The sequence below is a fragment of the Engraulis encrasicolus genome, chromosome 14 (genome assembly GCF_034702125.1).
Source record: "Engraulis encrasicolus isolate BLACKSEA-1 chromosome 14, IST_EnEncr_1.0, whole genome shotgun sequence".
Taxonomy (NCBI): domain Eukaryota; kingdom Metazoa; phylum Chordata; class Actinopteri; order Clupeiformes; family Engraulidae; genus Engraulis; species Engraulis encrasicolus.
In genome coordinates this window covers 34,362,861-34,389,747 of record NC_085870.1, presented here as the reverse complement: position 1 = coordinate 34,389,747, position 26,887 = coordinate 34,362,861, and the positions used below count along the sequence as shown (strand labels likewise).

General features: G+C 42.1%; 2 protein-coding genes across 3 annotated transcripts; one reads left to right on the top strand and one right to left on the bottom strand.

Moving 5' to 3' along the window:
- Nucleotides 1-3,698: 3,698 nt before the first annotated feature.
- Nucleotides 3,699-10,085, bottom strand: snai1a (snail family zinc finger 1a). Its single transcript, XM_063215528.1, has 3 exons — nt 9,099-10,085; nt 8,092-8,640; nt 3,699-5,791 (listed from the first exon to the last, which is right to left on the bottom strand). Exons 1-3 carry the CDS (start codon nt 9,172-9,174, stop codon nt 5,607-5,609), a joined length of 810 nt encoding a protein of 269 aa, XP_063071598.1. The 5' UTR covers nt 9,175-10,085; the 3' UTR covers nt 3,699-5,606.
- Nucleotides 10,086-15,737: 5,652 nt separating this feature from the next.
- On the top strand, nt 15,738-26,630 carry tp53inp2 (tumor protein p53 inducible nuclear protein 2). Of its 2 annotated transcripts, none has more exons than XM_063216494.1 (4): nt 15,738-15,846; nt 20,730-21,101; nt 22,136-22,244; nt 26,081-26,630. In XM_063216494.1, the coding sequence occupies exons 2-4, from the start codon at nt 20,987-20,989 to the stop codon at nt 26,343-26,345; spliced, it is 489 nt and encodes a 162-aa protein (XP_063072564.1). In that variant the 5' UTR covers nt 15,738-15,846; nt 20,730-20,986; the 3' UTR covers nt 26,346-26,630. The 2 variants fall into 2 exon arrangements, with proteins under 2 accessions (XP_063072564.1, XP_063072565.1); XM_063216495.1 differs by lacking the exon at nt 15,738-15,846 and adding an exon at nt 16,326-16,474.
- The last annotated feature ends 257 nt before the right edge of the window (nt 26,631-26,887 follow it).

The following is a 26,887-nucleotide window of genomic DNA, read 5'->3' as shown; positions in this document are numbered from 1 at the left end:
TGAGCACTATGCACTGTGCCCTCGCTGGAAGTGACAGCTGAGCATGGCATTAGCTCGCCAAAATATGAGTTGGCTACTGTTTACAATGCACAGCGTCTGGTGCTTGTATTTCCATGTAGTAGGGGCTGTAAGCCGAGAAATCGTTACGCGCTGGATAGAAGCATATAATTCGGTACACGTGTTCCTTGACTGATTTGAAGACATCCTAGAAGGGGTGCCCCTTGAAATTTTTTTTCTACCATGTCATATACAACATGTCATGTTGGTAACGCATTACATTGTTATTACATGACATTATACTTAGCTGACAATGTTAATATAGTCCTCAGAAGAGATGAAGCAAGGGTAGCCTGCTAGACCAGATTGATAAAACTACAAAATGTACATAGTGTGAAAGTATGGGTGAGTCTGTGCTTACGTGCTTGACAGCATGTAACATTGTGAACGATTTGAGAAGATTCTTGGTCTGAATTAAAATGAGCATTGCCAACACTAAAACTATGGTGAGAATAGACTGCTGCTAATGCTCGATTTGAATGGGATAGTGTCAGTGCAAGATGCCCTAGGTAGCAGGTTCCCCATCCTCTAATTTCCATAACAGATATACGTATTTTATTTGTATGAGAGAGGGTAAAGGACAGGACCTTTCCATATGTATGAAGAACCCCATAAGATCACCTAATTCTATATTTTTACAAGTACCTATTGTGAGAGCATTTCAGTCATCTTTAGAATGGCATTACAGATTACTCAATATAGGCCTACATGTAGGCCACAGTATGGCTTCAGTTCAAATTAAATGGGAATGATTTCTTAGTGTATGTTGAGTAAGAAGACAGAGATAAAAAAAAATGTTTATTTGCAGACAAGTCCTCATCAAGTGTCAAAAGTTGTATTAGTTAGCTCAGTAATCATTGAGTACTTAAACTGCTATCAAAACTGACAGCTGATGGACAACATGTACTGTAGGTCTTTTGCCACCCTTACCCATAGGAGAAATATCTATATAGAACAACACTTCTCATATGGTATATACTATGAAAGTAAATCATTACCTGGACTCATTTTCTTGATATGCAAGGCACATAAATAGACTGGGCGGAAGAATAGTCGATCATACCCCGCACCCCCAAACAAAATGCCACACAACTTTTTTTAACCTTCAAGATTTTGAGTGGTAACAGTAACATAACTCATTCCCACTACACCGTTTTGCATAATATTGTACATGTCCTCAGAATGCTCTACATCAGTGGTTCTCAAACCTTTTGTGTGAAGTACCCCCTGAGAAAATATTGAGCTCTCCGAGTACCACCTTGACAACCAACATTAGAATATCACAGTAAAGGCCTTCCATATTCACTTTTGCCAGTCAGTACAGGAGAGGTTCATAATGGTATTCCAAGTACCACCAGAGATGTCTCAAGTACCACCAGTGGTACGCGTGCCACAGTTTGAGCACCACCGCTCTACATGTTTCAGTTCTATAGTTGTACTGTACAGTACAGTGCAGTGCAGTGGAGTGCAGTACAGTAGAGTAGCATACAGAATGGTGCAGTATAATAAAGCACAGTAGAGTACAGTACAGTACAGTACAGTAGCATACAGTACGGTGCAGTACAGTACAGTAGCATACAGTACGGTGCAGTACAGTAAAGTAAAGTACAGTACAGTACAGTAGCATAAAGTACGGTGGAGTCTAGTTAACTACAGTACAGTAGCATACAGTACGGTGCAGTCTAGTACAGTACAGTACAGTACAGTACAGTAGCATACTGCACGGTGCAGTAGAGTACAGTACGGTATATCACATTACAGTACAGTACAGTACAGTACAGTACAGTATAGGAGAGTACAGTACAGTGCAATACAGTAGAGTACAGTATAGTCTTATAGACGTTAGCCTCCAAAGCCAATAGGATTTCCACATGCTGTTGTTTTAAGTTTTTGAAAGACTATTTTAGTAGCCTATGTGAGAGAGGGAAGGCAGGCAGACATGTTTTAAACAAAGGACCACACCCACAAATAAAAAATAACGAGCAAACAATAAATTAAGTGGTTAGGTAGCCAACATGTCATCTAGATTAAAGCCAAAAGTAGATGAAAAACAGACATGTTACCATTTTGCTCTTTTAAAACAAAGTATCTGTCAATATACTGTATGTATGGTGTATTGCATATTGATTATTCATAATTTCCTAAGCATAAATGCCCTTATCACTCCATTGTACACTTAGGACTGCGATATACATATCTGAACATTAATCAGCATACATTTGTCATTTGACAGCTGTCACTGACACTTGATATGTACATGTATTATTGACTTGAATGATATGAATATATTTCAGTTGGACTCCTAGGGTTAAATCATTGAGGGGGACAGGGGGTCCTAAGGAAGTAGTAGTAGTTTGTGTGTGTGCGTGCATGTGTAAGTGGGATTAAAATTATTGTTTGCCATCTTTATCTGAAGAGCAGACTGAGTGTCTGAACCTGCTAATGCTAGCATGCTAACATTGGGACAGTTATGTGTGGCCCAGTTCAAGGGTTTATCTCTTCTCCCCTAAATTTTCTAACCACAATTTTCTTTTTGGATGTTATAGATATGACCCACTGCAAATTTTGAAAACTCTTAATGAATGTTGGTTCAATACCTAAATGCCCAGAAATGAGCTCTCAATTGTAGAGTGATCTCATTCTGACCATGGTTTTTATGATTTTCCTGCTTTTGAATCTAAATAAGACATATAAAACATTGTTTTTATGGTAAGTTTTGCACATATTTTCAAAGTTCAGTTTGTATACATCACACACAAATAGGTGGATTGGCCCATAACACCATTATGTCCAGGCAGTACAGCATTTTACTACTATTGGCTGGTTTTGGGCAGCCATCTTGGATTTACCCCATAAAAATGACCTTAATGACATTGAAATTTGGGGCACCCCTTCTGAAATGATGGAGAACACCCTAAGGAAGGTCTACACCGATTTTGGTGCTTCTATCCAGCGCGTAACGATTAGGCCCTTTTTAGACGCTAAGAAACCCAGCTAATGTCCTTCACCCCAAAGGACAACAATCACACATACAACACTTTGGTTGGCATGAAAAGGTTGGTGTCCCATCAACATTATTTACAGAATTAGGAGACGGTTGACCAAACTCTTCGACTGAACTGAATGCCACATTTCCTCCGTGTCATTGTCAACATGGCCGCCGTTTAGTGCGTGCAGTGTCCATGGCTGGATCTCAAATGGCGCACTTGTGCACTTTGGGCACTATGTTTCAGTGCGTAACTAATATGGCATACGCACTGAAACCTGAACACTAAAGTGCACAAGTGCGCCATTTGAGATTCAGCCCATCATTCAAGCACTGCATTTTTCCGCCATTGTTAGGGGATCATCCTGGCACTTTCAATGCACTGGCTCAACTGAAATTTTCAGCGTGAGCGCCCTAGGCACTGAAAAACAGTGCCCGAAGTGCACAAGTGCAGCATTTGAGACACGGCCATAGTCCACACTTGATCTGCTCTATGTTTATTTTCAGACTTAATTTGTGCAAACTGCACCACCTGTCTTTTTTCTATAAATATACGTATATGCGCTATACATACGCAAATGATTACTTCAAAAGGGATACATTACAGCTCAATAGGAAATGACAAAATGGAGGATTTTTTTCTTTCTTACAAACATAAATAATTTTATTGAAATGTGAATTCAAGGGCAAAAGGGGAAAAATGGGATGAAAAAGCACATACTTTATAAATTGACATTTGAAATGATTATATATAAAAAAACACTTTAGAGATTGCACGGTACTTTTTGGTTTCCAGAATACTTCAAATGCTTTAAAAACCATTCATAGGCAGGTTTCCTTATTTAAGACAAAAAGAACATAGCTGTGAACCTGCAGCTGACAAGACCTAGCCATTTACGATGCTGCATAGCCCCGAAATACAACAAGTATTTTCATTACGAATCCATTAGAATGGTCCCAATTATTTGATTGAATGATCATCAAAAAATGTTCACGCCAAAATACTAATACTGCAGCCATAGCCAACCTGTATCCTACTGAGGTATTAAGTCAATTCTTTGGTTAAGAAACAGCAATTTCTTTCATAGAACATACAAATCAAAGTTATAAAATATGGCTTGGTTGATTTCCACACACTTCTCCTGCTGTAAAACTTATTCGGAATCTGGGAAGAAACCGTTAACACTTCATGGTAAATTGAGTGCATTATTTGTAAAAAAACAACAACAAACAGAGAATCAGTCAGACAAACAATAGGGAAAATGCACACGTTTTGTTTTCCTTAAAAAAATGACCTTAAAGTGGTCTTGCAATGTCTTTGGTCTCGCTAACAAAAAATAGGTGAGAATCCTGACGACTGTACAGTTTACACCAAACAGCATCATCCCCATCTGTGTTTGTCTGCGCCACTCCATCTCTCCTCTCTGCTATTGCTAAACAACGGGTGGACGTCACCTGTTATATCAGGCCCGCAAAGGCCAGTACCACTTACACCTGTTAGCGCCCTGTCTTTATGCTACGCACGGGGCAACAGCTGTGCCTGAGTGTGTGTGTGTGTGTGTGTGTGTGTGTGTGTGTGTGTGTGTGTGTGTGTGTGTGTGTGTGTGTGTGTGTGAGAGAGAGAGAGAGTGTAGCTGAGAAAGGGAGAAAAGAGTATTGCTGAGCGTGTGAGAGCATGTATGTTTCGGAATTGAGAGAGAGAGAGAGAGAGAGAGAGAGAGAGAGAGAGAGAGAGAGAGAGAGAGAGAGAGAGAGAGAGAGAGAGAGAGAGAGCAAGCGAGAAACACACCCACACACATCCCCACACAACCCCAGCCATACTCCACGGCCTTGTCCCCACCCCACCTCCCTGACTGATGGCAGCTGTCCCTAGTAGGTCGGTGGTCGTCTCCCGCCCGGCACCGAAGGCCGCTCTGGAATAACAATTAGTCCGAGGAGAACCATCTCTCCTGGAGTGCAATACCCCCTCAACGGCAGGAACGGTGGAGGGGTGAGGGCCTGTGGGCTCCTGATAGAGATGGATGGAGGAAGGGAGGGAGAGAGTTAGGGAGGAAGGCACTGCCGATTGACAAACAGCTGCTGGTTGGTCCCCATCGCGGAATAAAAGGCCCATTGCTGTTTGCTTGCTTGCTTGTTGATTTTCAGCAACCGAGAAACCCACTGTCCAGGAAAATCTGTCTCTCCAGCACCAAGACGAAATGCTCCCCTGTGGTCTAAAATAGTGACTGCACTTAAAAGGCTGCAAAACAGTCTTATTTCCTTTTCTTTCGCTTTTGCCGTTTTCTTTCTTTGGAAATGTGTTTGTGGGGGTGTCAGGAGGCAGGTGGGAGAGGAACAGGATTGTGAGGGGGTTGGGGTTGGGTTTTCAGGTGTCGACGGAGGTGTCTAACCACCCACCACCAAAACCTTCAAAACCATCCCACACCCGACACCCCTCCAACACCCGTCACATCCCCCATCCCACCCCACCCCCCTACCCGCAGCCCAGCCTGCATCCCCGCATTCTCCCTGAACGCCCCTGCTGGTGGCGATGGTGGTGGGTTGGTGGGTGGCGTCATGGGGGTCAGACGGCGGGCACGCTGCACCCGGCCGAGCTGTGCTTCTGCAGCAGGGACATGCGACTGAAGGTGCGCGAACAGGTGCCACACTGGTACTTCTTCACGTCCGCGTGGGTCTGCAGGTGGGCGCGCAGGTTGGAGCGGTCGGCAAACGCCCGGTTACAGTGCGGGCAGGAGAAGGGCCGCTCGCCTGAGGTTAGGAAAGAGGGATGGAGAGAGAGAGAGAGAGAGAGAGAGAGAGAGAGAGAGAGAGAGGGGAAGAAACAAGACAGTGTAGGGTTACAAACCACAATTCTCAAATCACAAATACACAAATAAATCAATATGTCAACCAGTTTGCCAACACAGCAATATCTTGACTAAAATGTCCGCCCCCTTGCTGTTCGTCACAGGATGGATGATTCAATTAGATGCGGATGTGTTGGGCTGCTTTTTTTTTAGAGCAAATGACTGCATTCATTAACGCTTGTGGTAAGGTTAAATTAATTTCCTTGAATCGTTTGGTAACTCCTTCATGCAAACGTTGCACAAATGTTTGAGAAAAGCTTCTCCAACTGTCCCAACAAACATCTGCATGCAAACACAAAGTGCTGAGAGAGAAAGCAGGCTTAGAGAGTGGGGGAGGGTTTGTCTGCTGCAGTGGCAGTCACAAACATTTTTACAATCAATGTCCGGGCCATCAATGAAACACTCACACACACTCACACACACAGTACAAAGTACTAACACCTTTCCTCCATGTCCACCCAGTACACAGTCTCACACACACACACACACACACGCACGCATGCACGCACACTCACAGTCATCTTCTACACGAAGCACCTGATAAGTAACCTTGACTCAATCAGAGCCACGCTGATTCAATTAAAATGCAAGGGGGAAAACAAATGGCTCCCAGGGCCTGATGATAAGGCACTAAAGAAAAACAAGCCCCCTTGATCTCCTTGTACTCAGCACAGTTGCCCCATAGCCCGCAGGCTACAATGATTGGATTAGCTGCTATAGATGCATTGTTCCAAAGGCTCGCTGACACAATGCACGATCAATGAGTGATTGACCGCCTGAAGAGCCATCACATGTGATGGGCCATGTCTGTCCGCCTCGTCCACAGCAGGGGAGCGGGCTAATCAGGCTAGGATAGCCTTCCCAGAAGCCACATTTTCACTTTCAACACAATGCTAGCTAGGCAGGGGCAAGGTGCATGAATTAGCAAAGTGCTTACATATGGTCAGGACATATGTAGTTGAGCGAGAGCATGGTGTTGAGATTCATTTTCTTTGGATTTTACAGGAGCCCCATAATGCACACTCTTCCACCAGTGGAACGCTGTAATAGTCATTTTAACTACCATAGTACTGCACTACTATGACATGACAGAGGGCCTTTAGTAATGTACTACGACTGGGTCACGGCCATTCTGGTAACAGCAAATTCATAATGCCTTGTCTAAACGGGTTAAGCACTTTGGGTCAACTTGCTCTTTGTTTTTAAACTTGCTGTTCAAGACCATATAACTTGATCTTTACATTCTACCTACATTCTTCTTAAAGAGTATTTTCACAAAGAGGTAAATTAACCAGAGAACAACCACCTATTTCAAAAAGAATGTGTACCGTATGACAAAATCTACCCATACTATCCCACTTTACATGCTGAATTATGGCTTTCTATGAAATTATTTTGTTCTTTTGAACTTCTGGTAAAACCTCAAAATGGTATTCAACAAAAAAGCTAAAAGGCAGAAAATACTGTTTGACTATTGTAGTTTTCATATTCAGCTCAGGTGATCATAGAAGATATTAGGTCAACAGTGTCTGTGTACTCTAAGAAGGATTTGATCCTGTTATGAGAAAAGGGATCAGTTATGGATTTAATGGCACTCTGAATGTGTTGGAAACATTCCCAACAACCACCTAAGCTGGGCTGTCAAGAACATCTCTGAAAACAATCTGTGTGTGTGTGTGTGTGTGTGTGTGTGTGTGTGTGTGTGTGTGTGTGTGTGTGTGTGTGTGTGTGTGTGTGTGTGTGTGTGTGTGGCCAAACCTGCTTTCTGTTTCAACACTGTGTGACTGTGTCCTTATCACTCACAAACACAACCTGGCTGAGAAAATCACAACCTGGCTGAGAAAATACCCTGGGCATTGATTCATTGCCAACAGAACATGCCTGAATATGTTTTGCTAAGTGATGTCTCAGAAGCTGACGGCTCCCAAGGTTTGGAGTTACGTGTGTGTAATGATTGTGTAATATGTGTCGAGAAGTCCGCACACTTAAAAAGTCGAAAATCTGAAGTCGAAACCATGAGTCCAGTCATGAAAAAATAAAAGACAACAAAAAGGATTTTAAGTGTGCGGACTTCTCACTTTGAAAACTACAGTTGACCTTCGTCCTGCACCTTTTCCTGGGAATATGTGGCACCTGTATAGGTGTATCTCTCTCCTTCAGCTCAGCTCACCTGTATAGGTGTATCTCTCTCGCTCATCTCACCTGTGTGGGTGCGGATGTGTCCTCTGAGCAGCCAGGGCCGTGAGAAGGCCTTTCCACAGGTGGGGCAGACGCAGGGTAGCGTGTGGGAACGGATGTGCATCTTCAGGGCCCCCAGGCTGGTGTACTCTTTGGGACAGTGCTTGCAGAAGAAGGCCGGCCTGGCGGCTGCTGTGACGCTTGTGGCTTCCCTCTGCTCCTCTCTGGACGCCGCCACGGCAGCCGTCCGGTTCTTGCCGCTGGTGGCCCTCCTCGGTCGCTGGGGGGGCCTGTAGTTCTCTGTGGATTCGGGGCTGGGGGGGTCTGAGGTGCGCCCCCCCTCGTCCTCCTCGCCACTACTGCTGCTGCCACTACTGCTACTGCCACTGCTGGTAATGATGCTGAGGCTGGACGGGGAGCTGAGGTCCAGCGGGGCCGCGGCGGGGGACATGGGGAGCTGAAGGGCAGGGAGCAAGCTGACGTCCCAAAGTAGACTGGCGGTGATGCAGGTCACGGGCAGGCTACTGTCGCCTGGGGCCAACTCGGCCAGCGGGTACCTCTCCAACAGTGCGTCTGGTAGAGCGAGAGGGGTTTGCATAAGACACACTTTGCTAAGCAAAACGATCAGCTGAATAGAATTGTATAAATCATATATTTGAAATTTTAAAACGAGGTCATGTTCCTCGTTTTCAAACAGTTCTCTGTCGTTTTCGTGCAGAGTCGTCAAATAATAGGTGGTCTGTATGCTCTGAAAATTCCTTACATGGAATGATGAACTAAGGCTAGTCAGACAGGCGCCTTTTCCCAAACACCCAACAAGTGGAGACCGTTATAATGCGACGTGGCCAATTATTCTGATTATACATTTTTCAGTTTCATATTTCAATGTATTTCTGTGATAAGTGTTAATGTTGGAAATGGAAAAGCATTACGAAACGATACATTAACCAAAGGAGTGGTCTTCACATGACCTACATAATGAAATAATTTGTTATTGCCAGTTAAAAATGCGAATGTGTTTAAAAACTTACCATTTTGGTCTTCAAGTTCGCTGTAGTTTGGTCTCTTATTAGTAAAATACTTTTTCACGAGAAAGGACCGAGGCATGATGATAAAGTTATGTCCTTTCAGTGCGCGGAAAGTCGACGCCTCTGAGTAACTTCAAGGAATAAAAAAGACTCCACACTCTCCAACTTGGACTGAAATATTAGGTCTTGAAGTGCAAAGTCCACATGGAATGTAATTCTTATTTGCCAGTGTCTTCGGAGTCTAATTAGACGGAGTGGCCGCTAGTTCCTTGTCAACATGTTCACAATTAGTTCGTCTGTAGACTACTCATCTAAAACTGTCTGTCAGGAGAGAGTGGTGGGTGTAGGGTGGGTTGAGTCCGAGTCCCGCCCTGCAGGCACAGCCCTCATCCGCAGCTAGGAAGCGTCATTGGTGGCACATTTTCTCAAAGTGCGCATCTCGAGGTGTTAACGGCAGTAAGGTTTTTCTAAAGGTAGGCTATAGCTGCTGTGGGGCAAGTAACGCCTAGGCCTGAAGGTTCATTCGATTATGCAAATATTTTTGCCCTGAGCCCTATAGCGCATTTCCCACCACATACTCGTTTTCTAAAGCAAAATGTTGATGGTAAACACATCCTTACCATCAGATGCTTTGTCTACCCGTTCAAAGAATCAAAGCGCGGGCCATTCAAAGGCTGGCTGATATTTCCGCCACACGTTTACAGCCATAGCTTCACTAATCATGTAAATGGACATAACAAGGCATCAACCCAACTTTGTCACAAGTGGATATTTCCCTGGAAATTCCACAGAACAGGCAAAACAGAAATTCGCCATCTGATAAAAAAGCCAAATGTTTCTCAGTTGGTCCACTGACTGGTGCGTAAACGTCGTTTGTGCGTAAAAGTAAACTATTCATCTGGAAGAGTGTTCCAGCTGTTTATTTCACAAAGTAGTCGGTGAAAGCGATGACCTGGTTGGGAGATTTGACGCACTCGTGTGACAAACCCATCTCCACACCTCTGCTCCACACCCAAAGATCATTTGCAAGCAGGTGACAAGTCTGCAAGTGCATGGAGACAAGTGTCTGGTATAGCCATGTCAATGAGGCACATTCAGCAATGTCTTGCGGAATGAATTCCCCGAGCACATTGACGCAATTTGGGAAGAGGCAGTACACCACCTGCTGTCCAAAATGGGTACATTTGAAAGAAAATATGCGGCCTAAATAAATCGTCACACTCCCACGTCATGTCACAAGATGGCAGTACAGGGCAAGTCAGAGTAGCACTTGTGATAGATACAGTGATGCAACTTGAAACACCTCTCATTTTAGTGTGGGAAGTTTCATGGATAAGTTGGACCACCCTGGTGGCCAGTCTTCAATACAGTTTTTTCGATTGTTTCCACATAATTGCTGATACACACACAATTCTGAAAACATCTCACAATGTCCCAACTCCCCTAACCAATGTAAACCCATTTAAAACACACTTTCCCCAACACACTAGACACAATTCTCTGGATTGAACAGAATTTTCATGAGGAAAAGCACTGGTTTTCTCATGGAACACACTCAAAATACTAAAATCAATTGCCATACTATGTGTACTTCCTCCTCACATTGGCAAACTCCTTTCATACCTTTTTACAATCTGCAATCTCCACCCCATAAGGACACACATTGCACGTGATATTGGTGAAAACATGAGTGTGAACACACTTTTTTGTTTTAGTTTTTTGATCTCTAAAATATGTAATACAGTAAATCACTTTCATCTGGTTACCCAATATTTGACAGTTAATTAGTGCAACTTCTTTCAATGTCAGAAAAATATGGAAAATATATATTTTTTGTCCACACATCTGTCAAGGTCTGAGTCTAAAAACGGTATTTTACAACAGAAAGACCGTCTTCAGCAAGTGGAACTGTGCGTCTTGCTGAGTAGTGTTTTACCCATAGAGGTAGAAAATAACACTAGAGAGGACACAGCAATTTGCGACAGCACTGGGAAATGGCAGCTGGAGCTTCCCAACTTCCGTAGGTAGTGTAGGTACTTTCAGGCAATGCAAGTCAATGGAGAGCACGCCCACCCCTGTCAAGAAATTAACTAAAAAGGTGTGAATATGAAGTAACACATTAATCAAAGACCAGAATTGAAATGTCAGGCTGAATATCTACTTAAATCATATGAGTCAATAAAATACATTTAAAAATCAAATAATATATTTTATGAACATAGTTAGCAACACACTTCAACTATTGTCCTTGTATAGTGTGTTGATGGACATTTTCACATGATTAAGCCATTTTTGACAGAGGTGAGCCTCGTTCTCCGTTAATTTCCATTTCTCTGATCTACCTACAGATAATGGCCGCTACAGATTGCCGTAAAAAGGGGGGCGGGGTCCTCTCTAGTGTTATTTTCTACCTCTATGCTTTTACCATATGCACATTAGTGTTCAAATGGTTAATATGAGTGTCAATAAATGATGCTTGTGTTTGCATTTTGAGAATAAAATTGCCTTTTTAGAAGAGAGTACATTATTTTGAGGCAAGGCGTTCATTTTTTCAGGAGAAGTGAGGTTTTTTTCTTTTTACTGTTGTGAGTGAGTTTTTGGATTTGTGTGTTGAGTTTTGAGAATTCGAGACATGATTCCAGAAATTGTGTGTAAACAATCGAGAAAAAACGAGCAGAGTATGAAGGTTCAATTAGCAGGTTAAGAGTACAGTTTTGCTCAAAATGTGGCCGTGTGTGTGTGTGTGTGTGTGTGTGTGTGTGTGTGTGTGTGTGTGTGTGTGTGTGTGTGTGTGTGTGTGTGTGTGTGTGTGTGTGTGTGTGTGTTTAATTTATTATGGAAAATTGTATCATTTACTCTGTCTCTTTCTCACACTTTGTGTAATGATCAAAAAAGGTTGAGAACCACTGCTTTAGACAATGCTTGTGCAGGACATCCAGGTGAAAGAAAAAGCACAAGCATTGTCTAAAGCAGTGGTTCTCAACCTTTTTTGATCAAACGCCCCCTTGGCATCATCACAAGCCTTCCAACGCCCCCTTGACCTCATCATAAGCCTGACAACGCCCCCTTAGTATTAAAATATGAAATGGACTAATGCACCCCAATTGCAACTAAGCCCTGCCCCCTTTCAGCTGTATCCTTCTCAACAACCCCCTTGGGCTCCCCAACACCCCCTGGGGGGCTGTACTGCCCCCGTTGAGAAACACTAGTCTAAATCATTCGGCCTGATTCTGCATTGATCATGAGGATTGGTTGCAAGTGGTGTGTGTAGTGCAGTGTGTGATGTGATGTGTGTACATGTGTTTGTACAAACCCCAACTCCGATGAAGTTGGGACGTTTGGTAAACAGTGAATAAAATCAAAATGCTATCATTTTCAAAACATTCAATCTATTCATTAGATGGAGAATAGTGAAAAGACAACATATTAAGTGTTAAAACCGAGAAAAAATATTGTTTTGGGGGACATATGTACTCATTTCTAATTTGATAAATCCAACACGTCTCAAAAGAGTTGGGACGGGGATCAGTGAAATTTAGTAAACATCCAAATAAGATAAAACAACAGAGAAGAACATTTCAAAATGAATTGTACTGACGGACAATATAGGTGTCCAGGTATAAGATCATCACAGAGAGGCTGAGTCACTCAGAATTAAAGATGCAAAGGGAATAATTACCATAGTTATTACATACATTTTTGAATTCCCTTTGATTTACCACGATTGAGTGTATATAAGACATATTTTTGTTAATAAAATCATTGTATAGGTTCATGACATCATGAAATATATATTGGCTGTAGTCTCACTCTAATTCATGGAGTGCTAGAGCTATTGAAAATTGACCATATTAAGAATGCTTAATGCATGAAAATGACACAGGGGTTTAACATTCTCCTAAGCACCTGAGCTCACTTGAAATAGACCCAGAAGACATGGGAAACTGTCCTTTGCTTACAGAAGTCAGCAGAAGTTGTAGAAGTCCATTCTTTTTGACAATAATAGAGCATTGCACATCCTCTGCTACAGTGAAAATGGACCATCCAACTTGTGTTAGTGCTAGCTTCAAAAGTCAGCCTCCATGATGGCATGCGGATGCAGTAGTGCATTGGTTAAGATGTTCTCACTCATCTGTAGAGTTAAATACAGTGCTGAATGGTATAAATGGGTTTTAAACAGCATGAAAAGCCACTCATGCATTACATTTTGAAGGGAGATCTTCGATTACTGCCACATAGTAAGGTCAAATTGCATTCTCTCTACTATGTTTTAACAGTTTGGCTCCATCATAAGGACCAGCATGTGATAAAATGGTGGGTTTTTGGTCAAGACCTGTCACACTGTAAGCACTACAGAAAGGAAAACATTGCAAAACATGACAAGGAATACACCCACCATTTAAGCTGGTGAAATCATGTCCAAGATAGGAATTAACACTGTTTTTTATATAAAATCATCTCATCGGTTAATGTATTTAACTGTTAAGTGTTGTCTTTTGTTTTATTTTTAGTCTTCCTCGACATTTGCTGCCATTTATTGTCCCCGTCCCAACTCTTTTGAGACGTGTTGGATTTCTCAAATTAGAAATGAGTACATATCTCCCCCAAAACAATATTTTTTCTCGGTTTTAACACTTAATATGTTGTCTTTTCACTATTCTACATCTAATGAATAGATTGAGTGTTTTGAAAATGATAGCATTTTGATTTTATTCACTGTTTACCAAACGTCCCAACTTCATCGGAGTTGGGGTTAGTATAGTGTAGTGTGTAGTGTGGTGTATAGTGTTGTAGTGTAGTTCAGTAGCCTATAGTGCACAGTGCATTGCAGTGTAGAGTAGAGTAGTTAGTGTAGTGCAGTGCAGTGCAGTGCAGTGTACAGTAGTGCAGTGCAGTGTAGTGCAGGCAGTGCAGTGCAGAGTAGTGTACTGTAGAGGAGTGTTTCTCAACAGGGGTGCCGGGGCACCCTGGGGTGCCGCGGGCCCACCTCAGGGGTGCCGCGGAAACGTGGCTGATAAATAAATTATGTAATATAATACATATTAGTCTAAATTGATAAGTTAATGCTAGTCAGTGGAATCTTTCATCTGCCATTTACGCACAATAAAGTAAATATAGGTCGCCCCAGTCAGCTGCAACTTTGAACGTAGGTCGTATGACGTCTCCAAATGTGTTACTTTTCTAAGCTTGTGTGGTATCGGATGCAATGCCATGTTAGCTTGTTGGTTTGGGGTGCCTTGAAGTTTTTCATGATTTGAAAGGGTGCCTCGCCTATAAAAAGGTTGATAAACACTGCTGTAGAGTATTGTAGTGAAGTGTAGTGCAGTGTAGTGCAGTGCTGTAAAGTAGTGCAGTGCAGTGTAGCGTGTTTTGTGTTCCACTAAGGCACTGACTGTTCTGGCACCTGCTCCCTGCATGGCCGAGGACAGCGGCACTTCAACTCTCTATGCCCTTGTAAGGGATCTGTTATGGATAGACTAAATGGCCTGGTATGCAGCAGGACGGCACGTATGAAATGTAGCCTACCTGCTTCTGAACCCACAGATGCACTGGTGAAGTGACACTGTGTGATAATATGGGCGGTTCTAGTCACCTCTTTTGTTATGGGGGCAAGAAGCTATAACAGGACTTTTGGGCATGTGGATTTGAATAATGAAAATCACTGGTCAGTCATTACTTAGGCCTACATCATGTAATCTGGTTAAAGGCCTAATCATCTGAAGGAAACAGGGCAGAGGAACGGCACTGCATTTGAAATTAAAATGAGAAAAATGGGGAAGAGCAAAAAGGCAATGTCCAAGAGAAAACGTCACCCAAAAAAACCTTTTGGAACACACACTGTATTCCTTCTTCTTATTATTATTATTATTATTATCATCATCATCAGAGTTGTATAAAGTAGAAGTAGAAGTACTCTTACAGATGTAGGCTAATTACAACACTAGTAGCATGATATTACAAAGTTGAAACCATGTCATATCATACCACTAGTGTTGTAATTACATTTGTGCGAGTAGGCCTACGTCTAGGCCTACTTCTACTTTATACAACTCTGATTATTATTATCATTATTATCATTATATAATTATTATTATTACTACTACTACTACTATTATAATAATAATAATAATAATAATAATTGTTAATTATTATTATTACTGCTGCTATTATTATAGTCAGCACATCCATGCGTGCCTGTGCATGTTGCGGTGTGATTTCCTGTGCACTCTTCAGTGAGAACTTTAGAATGAGATGCTTTTGAAATAGCCTATTGTGCAAGGGGGGCAGGGGGACTATGGATTTACAGTACAGCAACTTCCCACTGGAAAGAGGCGACATTCAAACTGAATCCCGCCCCTCAACATCCCATCATTCCATATTTCACTGGAAAGACCACCCTCATCATCATCGCCAGAGACTACGTTACGGCTATGACTACTCTGTTGCGATATTAAACAACTTCACGTCACCAAACAAATAGGCCTACTATTCCACATGGTTATAAGTTGTTTTCTCCATCTACCACCAAACGATATTAATGCCCGGATTTTATGGTATTTCTATACACTGAGGTTTATAACTTTATAAGTGGGCAATGCGATGAGCCATAGCTTTTTTGGCAAACGCGGGTAATAGAAATACGCAACAATGATGCGTCATAACAATTCTCAATATCCAGTGGGACGGTTCCTATGTAACGCATGAGCAACATTTTAACATCAAGGTTGCAGCACGCCAAGTAGCACAAAGGGTAAGGAAGTTTTACATCAACTATTTATTTGCACTGTATCTATAGGCTATAAATCACCTGGATCTCAACATAAAAAGCTAAAACATAACGGTTTTTAAAATATAACCACAAGCAGAAACCCTGCCTACTTAAATGAGGGGAACAACCACTGTCCAATAATGTTCTCTCATTACATTTTTTAAACTGGATTGTTCCACCCACTCCAGTGCGCCTTTCAACACCCGTCCCAGGGTCAGTTTGCAGCGACTTGGGTGTGGTGGAGCACAAACAAATCCGATCTGGAATCAGGGATTAGAAGGCAAAGCAGCCGCGGCGCTGATTCTCCTTTCCACTGCTTCCCAAAATTGCCTCGTTTGGGTGTGTGTAAAACTGTGATTGGTCCGTTTGCCCTGCTGCTTGGACGGAGGCGGTGCTAAGATTGTTGTTACCACGATCAGCTGTTTGTTATTGTGTACTGGCCCGACTGACATGGGTCGACTGCCTTGACAAGAACACTTGCCTTTTATCAAGAGGGAAACACAATAGTCTACCTCATTCGACGAACTAAATGAGTTTAACATTACATGATATATTTAATTCATTTTAAAAACACTGTGGATGTATTTTCTCTGAAGACATTCAGGAGAAGGTAAGAATCAGCTTTACACAATTTGTGTTCAAAAGATGGAGCAAATGCAGCATATTCCCTAAATAAGGAAATATTTCGAACCATATCAAATGAAAGTTATCACCATGTTTTGCATAACAGCAATTCTTTGCATACAGCTGCTGCAGAAAGGATTATTTTCAAAAACGAACCGTTAGCTCGGATTAAACTCTTATCCCACAGTCGATGTTTTCCATGGCAAAGCCATTTTCTGTATGCCATCTGAATTACATATTGGGATTTTCTTCTTTTTACACTAAACGTTACTAAAATAGCCCTTTATGTTATGAATATATTTGGCTATATCTTATTTACTCTGCCTCATTGAAAATGAAAACAGACATAACAAAAAAATCGTTCCATAGGAGCCCCTTTCTCGTTTCCAAGGTGGTTCTGTTGATGGAGCCAACCATGCATTTGGAAACTGGACTCGAACCAGCATCAACACCAAAGCAGAACAAATAGGCAAGGTGGCTGGACCATTTCATTTAGAATTTACTGGACCCTCCCACTTGGTCTTGTGGATTAAAGTAGCCTAACTCTTTCCTTCAGGAACTAAAAGGTGCCCGGTGTTCTATTTTACTCTGTAGTATCAAAATACACAAATCATGGAATATAATTGCCAAAGAAATATGCACCTAAATAGGAGTAAGAATATGGGGATATAATGGGCTCTCTTGCATATTTTGAAGCGTCTTTCTTCCTTTTGATTGGAGAGTGTGTTGCTATCAGTAGCCCTGCATCCAAACCATGACGTGTGCATGCCCCTATTACATTTTTTGTCCACGCTTCTCCCTCACCAAAAAAGGATCTGACAAAGCTGTTCCAGATTTGGCAAAATAACACACACCGCCCAGGGCAAAAGAAAAAAAAAGACCAAGAAAAGAATTTAACCAAAAATGGCATCTTGACCCTAAAATAAATACAATGCGGTAAAACGGAATGGAAATAGCCACGCTCATTTAAAAGGAATGATAGGGTGGGAAAAAAGTGAAGGAATGGAAGGTAGACTATGTGTAGATTCCAGACTCCAGACTATGTAACCTGCCACGTCAGGTGCAGTGGACCCCCAACAACAACACAACACGGGGGGACTGGCGTTTTTAAAACATGGCCCATCCCCCTTAGGAGGAGGAGGGCGTGCACCGGAGCAGCAGATGGGGCTCAAACAATGCAGCTCAGCTCAGTCGGGGGTCAGCCAGCCCCATCCCATAGGCCTACCATGCCCACTCATACTCACACCCAGGGCTCTAAACTAAATGGACTTTTTTTTTCATAAGCAGCCAAAATGGCTACTAGATGTCAATCTAACTGGCCAAAATGCTCTCACTAATGGGTCAAAGTGGCTAGTCAGTTTTCTTTTCTACCAGCCAAAATGACATTTCAACAGCATTTGGCCGGTTGGCTGGTGTTAATTTAGAGCCCTGCTCACACCTCTGCCTCCCTGAGCCCAGCGACCACGGGACCACTTAGGGAAATGACAGCGCGTGTGTGTCTGCTATAGCGTTAATTGGTCTGGGAGACATGAAATGATGCACCCTGCCTGCCTATCTGCCTGTCAGTTTATGTGTCCTCTCAGCGTTTATCACATCATTCGTTGCTATAGGCCTCATATGGAAGGGATGTGGCTCCCAGGAATAACAGACTTGCGTAGCTTCCTGCGTGTAAAAAATAAAATAAAAAAATATCTGACCTAATTTGCAAAAATCGTGGTGAGCCTACGCCTATGGCACATGAGTTAATTGGGCCTGTGTCAAGTTGAACTGAGTAAGACTTAGTTGGGCTACCTTCATATATCTCAAGTCATCAGTAGGCCTTCTATCCATTAGAGAATGAGCTCAGTGGAGATGATTAAATATAGCATAGCAAACTAGAACAAAAATGATATACAGTGAGTCCAATATGTATTTGATCCCTTGCTGATTTTGCCGGTTTGCCCACTAATAAATACATGATCAGTCTATAAATTTATGATAATATGTATTCAAACATGGAGAGACAGAATATCAAAAAGAAATTCCAGAAAATAACTTAAAATAATATATTTTAATTTATTTGTATTTAATTTAGGCCAATAAGTATTTGACCCCTCTAGCTAAAGAGGATAAAGTGCTTTGTGGCAAAGCCCTAGTTGTCTAGCACTGAGGTTAGATGCTTCTTTTAGTTAATGACAATGTTTGTGCATATAGTAGAAAATATTTTTTGCCCATTTTTCTTTGCACATTATCTCTAAAACATGAATAGTTTGTGGCTGTAGCTTGGCAAATGGGAGGTTCAGTTCTCTCCATAGAATTACTATAGGGTTAATATTTGGAGACTGTCTAGGCCACTTCACGACTTTAATATGCTTCTTATTGAGCCACTCCTTTGTTGCATTGACTGTATGTTGTGTATTATTGTCATGTTGGGAGATCCAAAAATGGCCCACCCTTCAGTGTAGTGTTGGAGGGAAGGACGTTTGCACTCAGGATTGCACATTACATGTCTCCCTCCATCCATTCATTGACGATGCGAAGTTGTCCTGTGCCTTGGCCAGACAAACACCCTCAAACCATAATGATACCACTTTCATGCATGATGGTGAGGAGGGTGTTCTTGGGATCTCTACTACTCTACTACTCTCTCTCAAAACACATTGAATTGTGATAATGCCAAACAGCTTGATTTTGGTTTCATCTGACTACAGCACCTCCTTATCATATCCTAAACCCGTCTGATGTCTGTTGGCAAACCTCAAGTGGGACTGCACAGGTTCCTTCTGAAGTAGAGGTACCATGTGTGCACTACAGGATTTTAAACCTCTGTGGCGCTAAGTGCTACCAGTAGTTTTATCAGTGATTTTGGTCCCAGTAGCTTTGATAATATTGCCTAGTTCATCCCGTACAGCTCTAGGGTGATTTCTTTCTGTTCTCATGATTATAAAATCCCTACAAAAGGTCAAATCTTGTATAGAACCCCTGACAGGCTGATGGATAGTCATTTTGTATTCCTCACATTTTGGAAGAAATGCATCAACAGCTGGGTCATTAATACCCAGTCTCTTTCTTGTGGCTTTGCAGTCCATTTAATCTTTGTTCAGGTCTAAAATCGTATCCCTGATATCATTTGACCATTCTTTGGTCTTTCCCATGCTGGTGAGGTTGGAGTGTGACTGATTCACTCATACTATGGACTGATTCTGCTGATTCAATGTGTCTTTTATGCATGTTAGTATGTACAGGTGTCTTTAATTCAAATGACAAGTTGATCGGAAGTGCCCATCTGGTCTGTGGGCCCGGAACTGTAACCAGTTGGCAGGGGATCAATACTTATTTTGCTCGATGAAATGGAAATAAATTAATATATATTCTCTTCAGTTAATTTCTGGATTTTCTTTTTGATATTCTGTCTCTCCATATTAGAATACATATTATCATAACATTTATTGACTGATCATGTCTTTTTTAGTAGGCAAACCAACAAAATCAGCAAGGGATCAAATACATATTGGATTCAATGTAGTGTATATACTGTATATAGTGTATTGGCCTACAGAGACCCCAGTGCTTCACTGAGGTGGACTTGGCCTACAACTGGACAACACATACACATAAAGTAGCCCAGAGGTGGACAAACTCAGGCCCGGGACCACATGCGGCCTGCAGAGCGATTTCATCTGGCCCACAGAACCTTCACAAGACAACATTTCAAATCCAAAGTGGAACACGAACACCTAGCATTCACAGCTAGGGGTCTTGTAGGCTTGCAATCTTATGCGATTAATCAAGATCATATCTAAATATTACAATGTACAGAAGTGAAATAGCCAAGAACTTATACCAGTGTACATTACAGCATTTCTTATTATTGGCACAGGTATGTTGCCTGCGACATCTGGTCCTATGGTCAATATTCTACACCCAGTGTGGCCCTCAGCCCAAAATAATTTGTCACCCCTGTAGCCCATCACTGATTTTGAAGAGAACTCAACCATGGAACATGCTCTAAAACAAAATCATGATTGATTCCAAGTGTAAAACTTAAGCAACTACACCAAAACTGCATTTATTTCCAGTACAAGGTTTGTTTAAAAGTATGGCTCGTAATGCTGAAAAATAAAAGCAGAATATAAAAAGACAGTAATTATCAAAGAGCTCTTTCCCATGTTTTCTGTGAAAGTGTTCAATAAATATGTACAATAAATAAGTATAAAAATAGACTAACATGCAAATTCTTTTTTTGTCTTTAATGCCCACAGGCCCTTGCTTGTTACTTGAAACCCCATCCGTCCTCTCTGACCTCACACACCCCCTTCCTGCCTCAAAAACGTCCAGAGGAGACCAAGGGGGCCGAGTCTGAAGACAAACGACAGTCTGGTTGAATAAACCACTCAACAACGAAACAACAACAACCAACAAGTGCTACAGTCCAGAAGCCAAGGAACCATACCCATACTCCATCCAATCCTTCAGCCAGTCAGTCGGTCCATCAACCAACCCCATCCAGACCGTAGCCATGTTCCAGCGTCTAACCAACCTCTTCTTCGGGAGTGCTGAGGAGCTTCCAGAGGTTCCAGTAGCCCGCGTTCATGAGGAGGAGGACGAGGAGTGGCAGCTTGTCAACATCACTGGTGGGTAGTGTAATGGAGGCCAACTAGCAGAGTTGGCGTGGAATGTTAGTTAAACCTCCCTCCCGAAAGCCTCATACAGTGTCGATGCTGTTGGACTGGAGGACTGGTGCTTTAGTCCAGCGGTATCGTACTGTGACTCCCATTTCCGGACCGTTGTAGTTGACGAGGTGACAGGTTTGCGCCGGACTGTGCAGGCAGAATATCTCTGTCACAGTAGCAGGGCAGCTGACAGCTTTGGCTGGGCCCAGGATAAAGTCATCTGAAAGGGTCTCCCTCAACAAATACAATGTGATGATAACCCAATTCTGGGTCCCCCTCTGTCTCAGGGCCTGGGACAACTGACCCCTTTGTCTCCCAGTCAGCTTCCCTGGTGGGTAGTTTTGGGGCAGTCCAAGGTTGAAAATGCATCCTATATGTATGCCTGCATCATGAGACAGTGGGTAGGGTTTGGTTGTCACATTACTGACTGACTGTAGCGTACTGGGTGTATAGGCAGTAATGTGTTAAGACTGATAAGAAGTGCTTGTTCCTTCAAACCGGTGGTTGGCACCATCTTGACGTTTGGGTTTATGGGTCTGCGTCTGCGTGGAGGAGTTTCTGTGGTAAACAGAGGAAGGAGGTGAAGTAACTTTGGGAATATAACAGGGATTGTTTGTCCTGGAAAACATCCTCTTGGTCTAATTCCTGCCCTTTGAACCGATTTGCATGATGAGATCCGTGTCCATATATGGCTAGAGAGAAGCATTTGTGTATTACTGGACTTCGGGGGACACCATGTCTCATTTGTTTCCTCTTCAAAAACATGACATAACACTTAAATGGTTATATACAAGGAGATCAAACAGTAAGACCTTGTGCAAAAGCTGAAGACAGCACACTCCTGCAGATATCTGTACTGAACCAGCATTTCAGCCATCAGGCTGGTTTCACATTTTACCATGGATATGAACCAACAATGTCATAACTTTGTGTGATGCACATCTTTGCTGGGTCTTTCCTTACCTGAACCTTTTTGCACCTCTGGTTCCTTGCAGAAGCAGAGCTGGCCAATGGCTCCAACTCTCCAACAGCAGTGTTATCGGCCCAGCCCAGCCGGCCACAGTCCCCTGAGGAGAGCATCGTAGGCCTTATGAACAGCACCAGGTAGGCAAACAGGACAGGAGGCAAACACTGAGACATTCCTTGAATAATATTCATCATGTCTTTCTTTCTTACAGCAAACTGTAAATTTTCATCCATCACACAGACACAAAACTTTTTTTTTGTTTTTCCCCCCCTCATCTGACACATTTTGGCAAGCACTTCTACCCTCTTCAGAGAATCAGACTCACCATAGGTGGTGATTGTGTGACGTTTTTGTAATCAGGTGATATAACTAAACTTTGCCTCTGTGACTATGATAGATGAAACATTCTAATTTATTGTAGAAATATTGTTTTCTATGGGTTACTGAACAGGCTACTGAAGATTTTCATTCTGGCCACAAAAGTAGATCAAGTACCTTCTTTACGTGCATGAAAGGTTACATGCAGAGACAGAGAGAAAGGTTACATGGCATATCCTTGTGTGAACTGTGTGCTGTGCTTTTGCAGTGTGATCACAATGACACAAGGGAATGATCTGCACTTTAAGAAGAGATTTTAGGGTTAGGTTAGTACTGAAAGGCTCTGCCAGTGGCTTTGGCTGGGCCTCATGGTATGTACGTACAGGTCCTTCTCAAATAATTAGCATATTGTGTTAAAGTTAATTTTTTCCCCATAATGTAATAATAAAAAGTACACTTTCATACGTTTTACATTCATTGCACACCAACTGAAATATTTCAGGTCTCGTTTTGTCTTAAAGCGATGGTTCGGAGTAGAATCACCCTAATGCCATTTGAACCGTGACACCCATCCACCTTTACACCCGAAGTGTTTTCTGCCGCAGGCTTACATCAACAGAGTTGCCGTGTTATTCGATGTTTATTCCGGTTAGCTTGACTCAAGCGCATATGGATACTGGGCACCGTCTCCAAACTTTCCCCACAAAAATAACATGTCATGACACCAAACTTCTGCAGTAGCACAAATATGGTCTGTACTCACGAAACGAAGCATTTGGAAGTTTGGAAATAGTCCAGGAGTTTATTATTATCAACACAAGCCGAATAGCTTCTCTGCTGCTAAAGCTGCGCCAACGTTACTTCCGTCATCTAAGACAAGCATGTAAGAGTCCTAAACGAAGCTCATAATATGCACAATGAAAAGTGAATTCAGCATCAGTATTGATAACGAAAATCCTTGTCTAATTGATAGTAGGTAAGATTTGAAATATCTTTTAAGTATTGCCTTGAAAATATAAGCCTTAATCACAATTCAATGAAAACTTTTTTAACACTCTCGTCTGGAAGTTTGTTGAAGACTTTTACGGGCTTGTCTCATATGACGGAAGTAACGTTGGCACAGCTTTAGCAGCAGAGAAGCTATTCAGCTTGTGTTGATGATACTAAACTCCTGGACTATTTCCAAACTTCCAAATGCTTCGTTTCGTGAGTACAGACCATATTTGTGCTACTGCAGAAGTTTGGTGTAATGACATGTTATTTTTGTGGGGAAAGTTTGGAGACGGTGCCCAGTATCCATATGCGCTTGAGTCAAGCTAACCGGAATAAACATCGAATAACACGGCAACTCTGCTGATGTAAGCAGAAAACACTTCGGGTGTAAAGGTGGATGGGTGTCACGGTTCAAATGGCATTAGGGTGATTCTACTCCGAACCATCGCTTTAATATTGATGATTTTGGCATACAGCTCATGAAAACCCAATATTCATATCTCACAAAATTAGCATATCATGAAAAGGTTGTCTAAACAAGCTATTAAGCTAATCATCTGAATTAACCAATTAACTCTAAACACTGGTAAAGCTTCCTGAGGCTTTAAAAAGTCTCAGCCTTGTTCCATACCAAGTTTTTCTATTTTTGTTACAAATCTAATTCTAATTGCCAGACAGAACATTCCATTGACTTTCAATGGGGTTTCATTTTGGGAAATTAGAATTAGATTTGTAACAAAAATAGAAAAACTTGGTATGGAAATCTATGGAGTATAATGAAGAGGGAAGTGTGGGTCACCAGATCAAAGAACAAAAAACAGCTGGCAGCTAAGCATCAATGATATCTGGGCTTTCATAACCCTCATGCAATGCCACTGCCATTGACTTCAAGGTTAAACACAGTCAGGTCAGCAGTCTAACCCATGACTGCGGTTTTGAGTAATGAACAAGGCTGAGACTTTTTAAAGCCTCAGGAAGCTTTTACCAGTGTTTAGAGTTAATTGGTTAATTCAGATAATTAGGTTAATAGCTTGTTTAGACAACCTTTTCATGATATGCTAATTTTGTGAGATATGAATATTGGGTTTTCATGAGCTGTATGCCAAAATCATCAATATTAAAACAAAACAAGACCTGAAATATTTCAGTTGGTGTGCAATGAATGTAAAACATATGAAAGATTATTTTTTTTATCATTACATTATGGGGAAAAAATGAACTTTAACACAATATGCTAATTATTTGAGAAGGACCTGTATACCTGTATATGGGGTCTTGGAAGTCAGCCTGGGATGCTGAATATTCACTGCTGAACCATGTTGACCCCCATGCTGGCTATGTTAAAAAACCCAAACTGAAATCACACTTATTCACTGAGGCCTATGGTCCTTAAAGGGACAGTGTGGTCAATTTCAACATGCAGTTGTATTGCTCACGCTACCCTTGACTTGTCAGTACCTGGTGATGCCACATTTTTCGGCTCAGCCCTTTCCGAGATATGAGCAATTCTAATGGGGGCAGCGTTTGTTTACATTTTTTAAAAATGAAACATAGGCCAACTCCAAATATTTTCCCAAAAGGTACTGCTGTTTGCTAGTTGTCTGCTGATGTTTTATAACCTTTTGGATGTTTTTGGGAATAAATAAAAATGTTTTTTTGAAATGTAAACAAAGAGCTGCCCCCATTACAATGACCAGGATCTCGGAAACGGCTGAAGAAGAAGAAAAAAAAATTCAGGCACTGACAAGTCCAGGCTAGTGTGAGCATTACAACTGCATGTTGAAATTGACCACACTGTCCCTTTAACCACTCTGCCTCCCCAACTCCACTTCTACCCCGTCCTCTCTTCTCTCCTATATTCCCTAGCCCCATCTCCTTTTGTAAAGTGACCATAGGTTTCTTGAAAGGCGCTATATAAAACTAAGTCATTATTATGTTGAGGAAGGAGGTTGCCCATGTGCTTTGGGAACTAAAAAAGAAGCTCAGCCTGTGATTTGGCTGTCCTTCACACACTGACCAGCAGGTGGCATGCCTAAAATATAGTGTGCTGTGAAACAAACCTGATCGGGGGATGTATGAACGTTGAAAACCATAGCATTATTGTCAAATTTTATGATTATGATTATCATACACAGACTACTCACAGACCATTTCAGCCCGGGTTTCAGGTCAGAATGAGCAGACAAGGCAACATGGAAATTCCCAGGCTATGTAGCACTATTCAACATGGTCTCCCCACAGTCTTGTATTAGTGTTATCCATGACGTGTCATTTCATGTCCCCACCGCCTATGTAGTACTTAAGCCTACTTGTTGTGAAGCGTGCTACTGTACATAAGTTGAGATGAAGTTGTTGAGTAAAGTGAATATATTTTGAACGCATGCTCTGTCTCCAAGTCCTTTCCCTTTTCATACTAGTAGTAGTAAGTTCAAGTGTTGTATAGGACATAACACCAGTGGTGTACTCAACGTAGAACGCAGGTATCGCAGTAAAACTTAAACATTTCAGGGGTTTCAGTATACCCACTTAAAATTGATTGATCCATTAATTAGAATAGCACAAATATACAGTATATCCACCACAAAAAAAGTAGACTACATCACTGACATGATCTTTCCACTGCCTGTGTAGTAACTAACTATGACATGTGCCATCCCCACAGCCTGGTAGAAGACGAGGTACCCGTACCGGTCAGCTCCCCGGGTGTCCGGCTGGTGCGTGGGCTGGCGTCGCAGGCGGCGGGCGCCCTGGCCAAGGTCACGAAGGTCACGCGGCTGCAGCAGGCTCAGGCGCGGGCGACCCGCATGGGCCGCAACTGCATGCAGCGCCAGAACAACACGCGCCAGAGGAAACCACGACACTCCTCCTCCTCCCGCCAACACACCAAGATGCTGCAGCAGCCCGGACACCGCAACTTCTGCCACTGAGACATACACACACACACACACACACACACACACCTGTGCGCCTTAACATGCTCACTTACAGTATACACATACATTCATACAAACACAGCTTATCAACCACAATTATACACACTGACACACTTGCAGCTTCCAGCAAAGACGCTGTGAGCAAATGCAAACACACTCACACAGAAACGCTCACAAACCATTATTTAAAAGTAGCAGGTGGAAAATGCACACCTCAAAGGAGTCTCACAAAGTAGGAAATAAAAATCCTGCTCAAACTTGGTGGCATTTTTGCACATATCACTGTGTCATTCTTTTTAGTCTGTTGTGGAATTGACTTGTTGTCTGACTTAAAATGTGTTGTGTTTACAAAGAACCTTGTTTGAGACATACTCCCATATGCACTGCCACATTGAAGGAAAATGGGACGAAAGATCCAGATGAAATTGTAATCTCAAAACTTGCAATAAAACAATGTTACGCAGGGACATGTTTGTGTCATCTTTGGACATTTGGGTGAACTTCAAGTCAATTTTGTTGGATATTATGCATGTTTG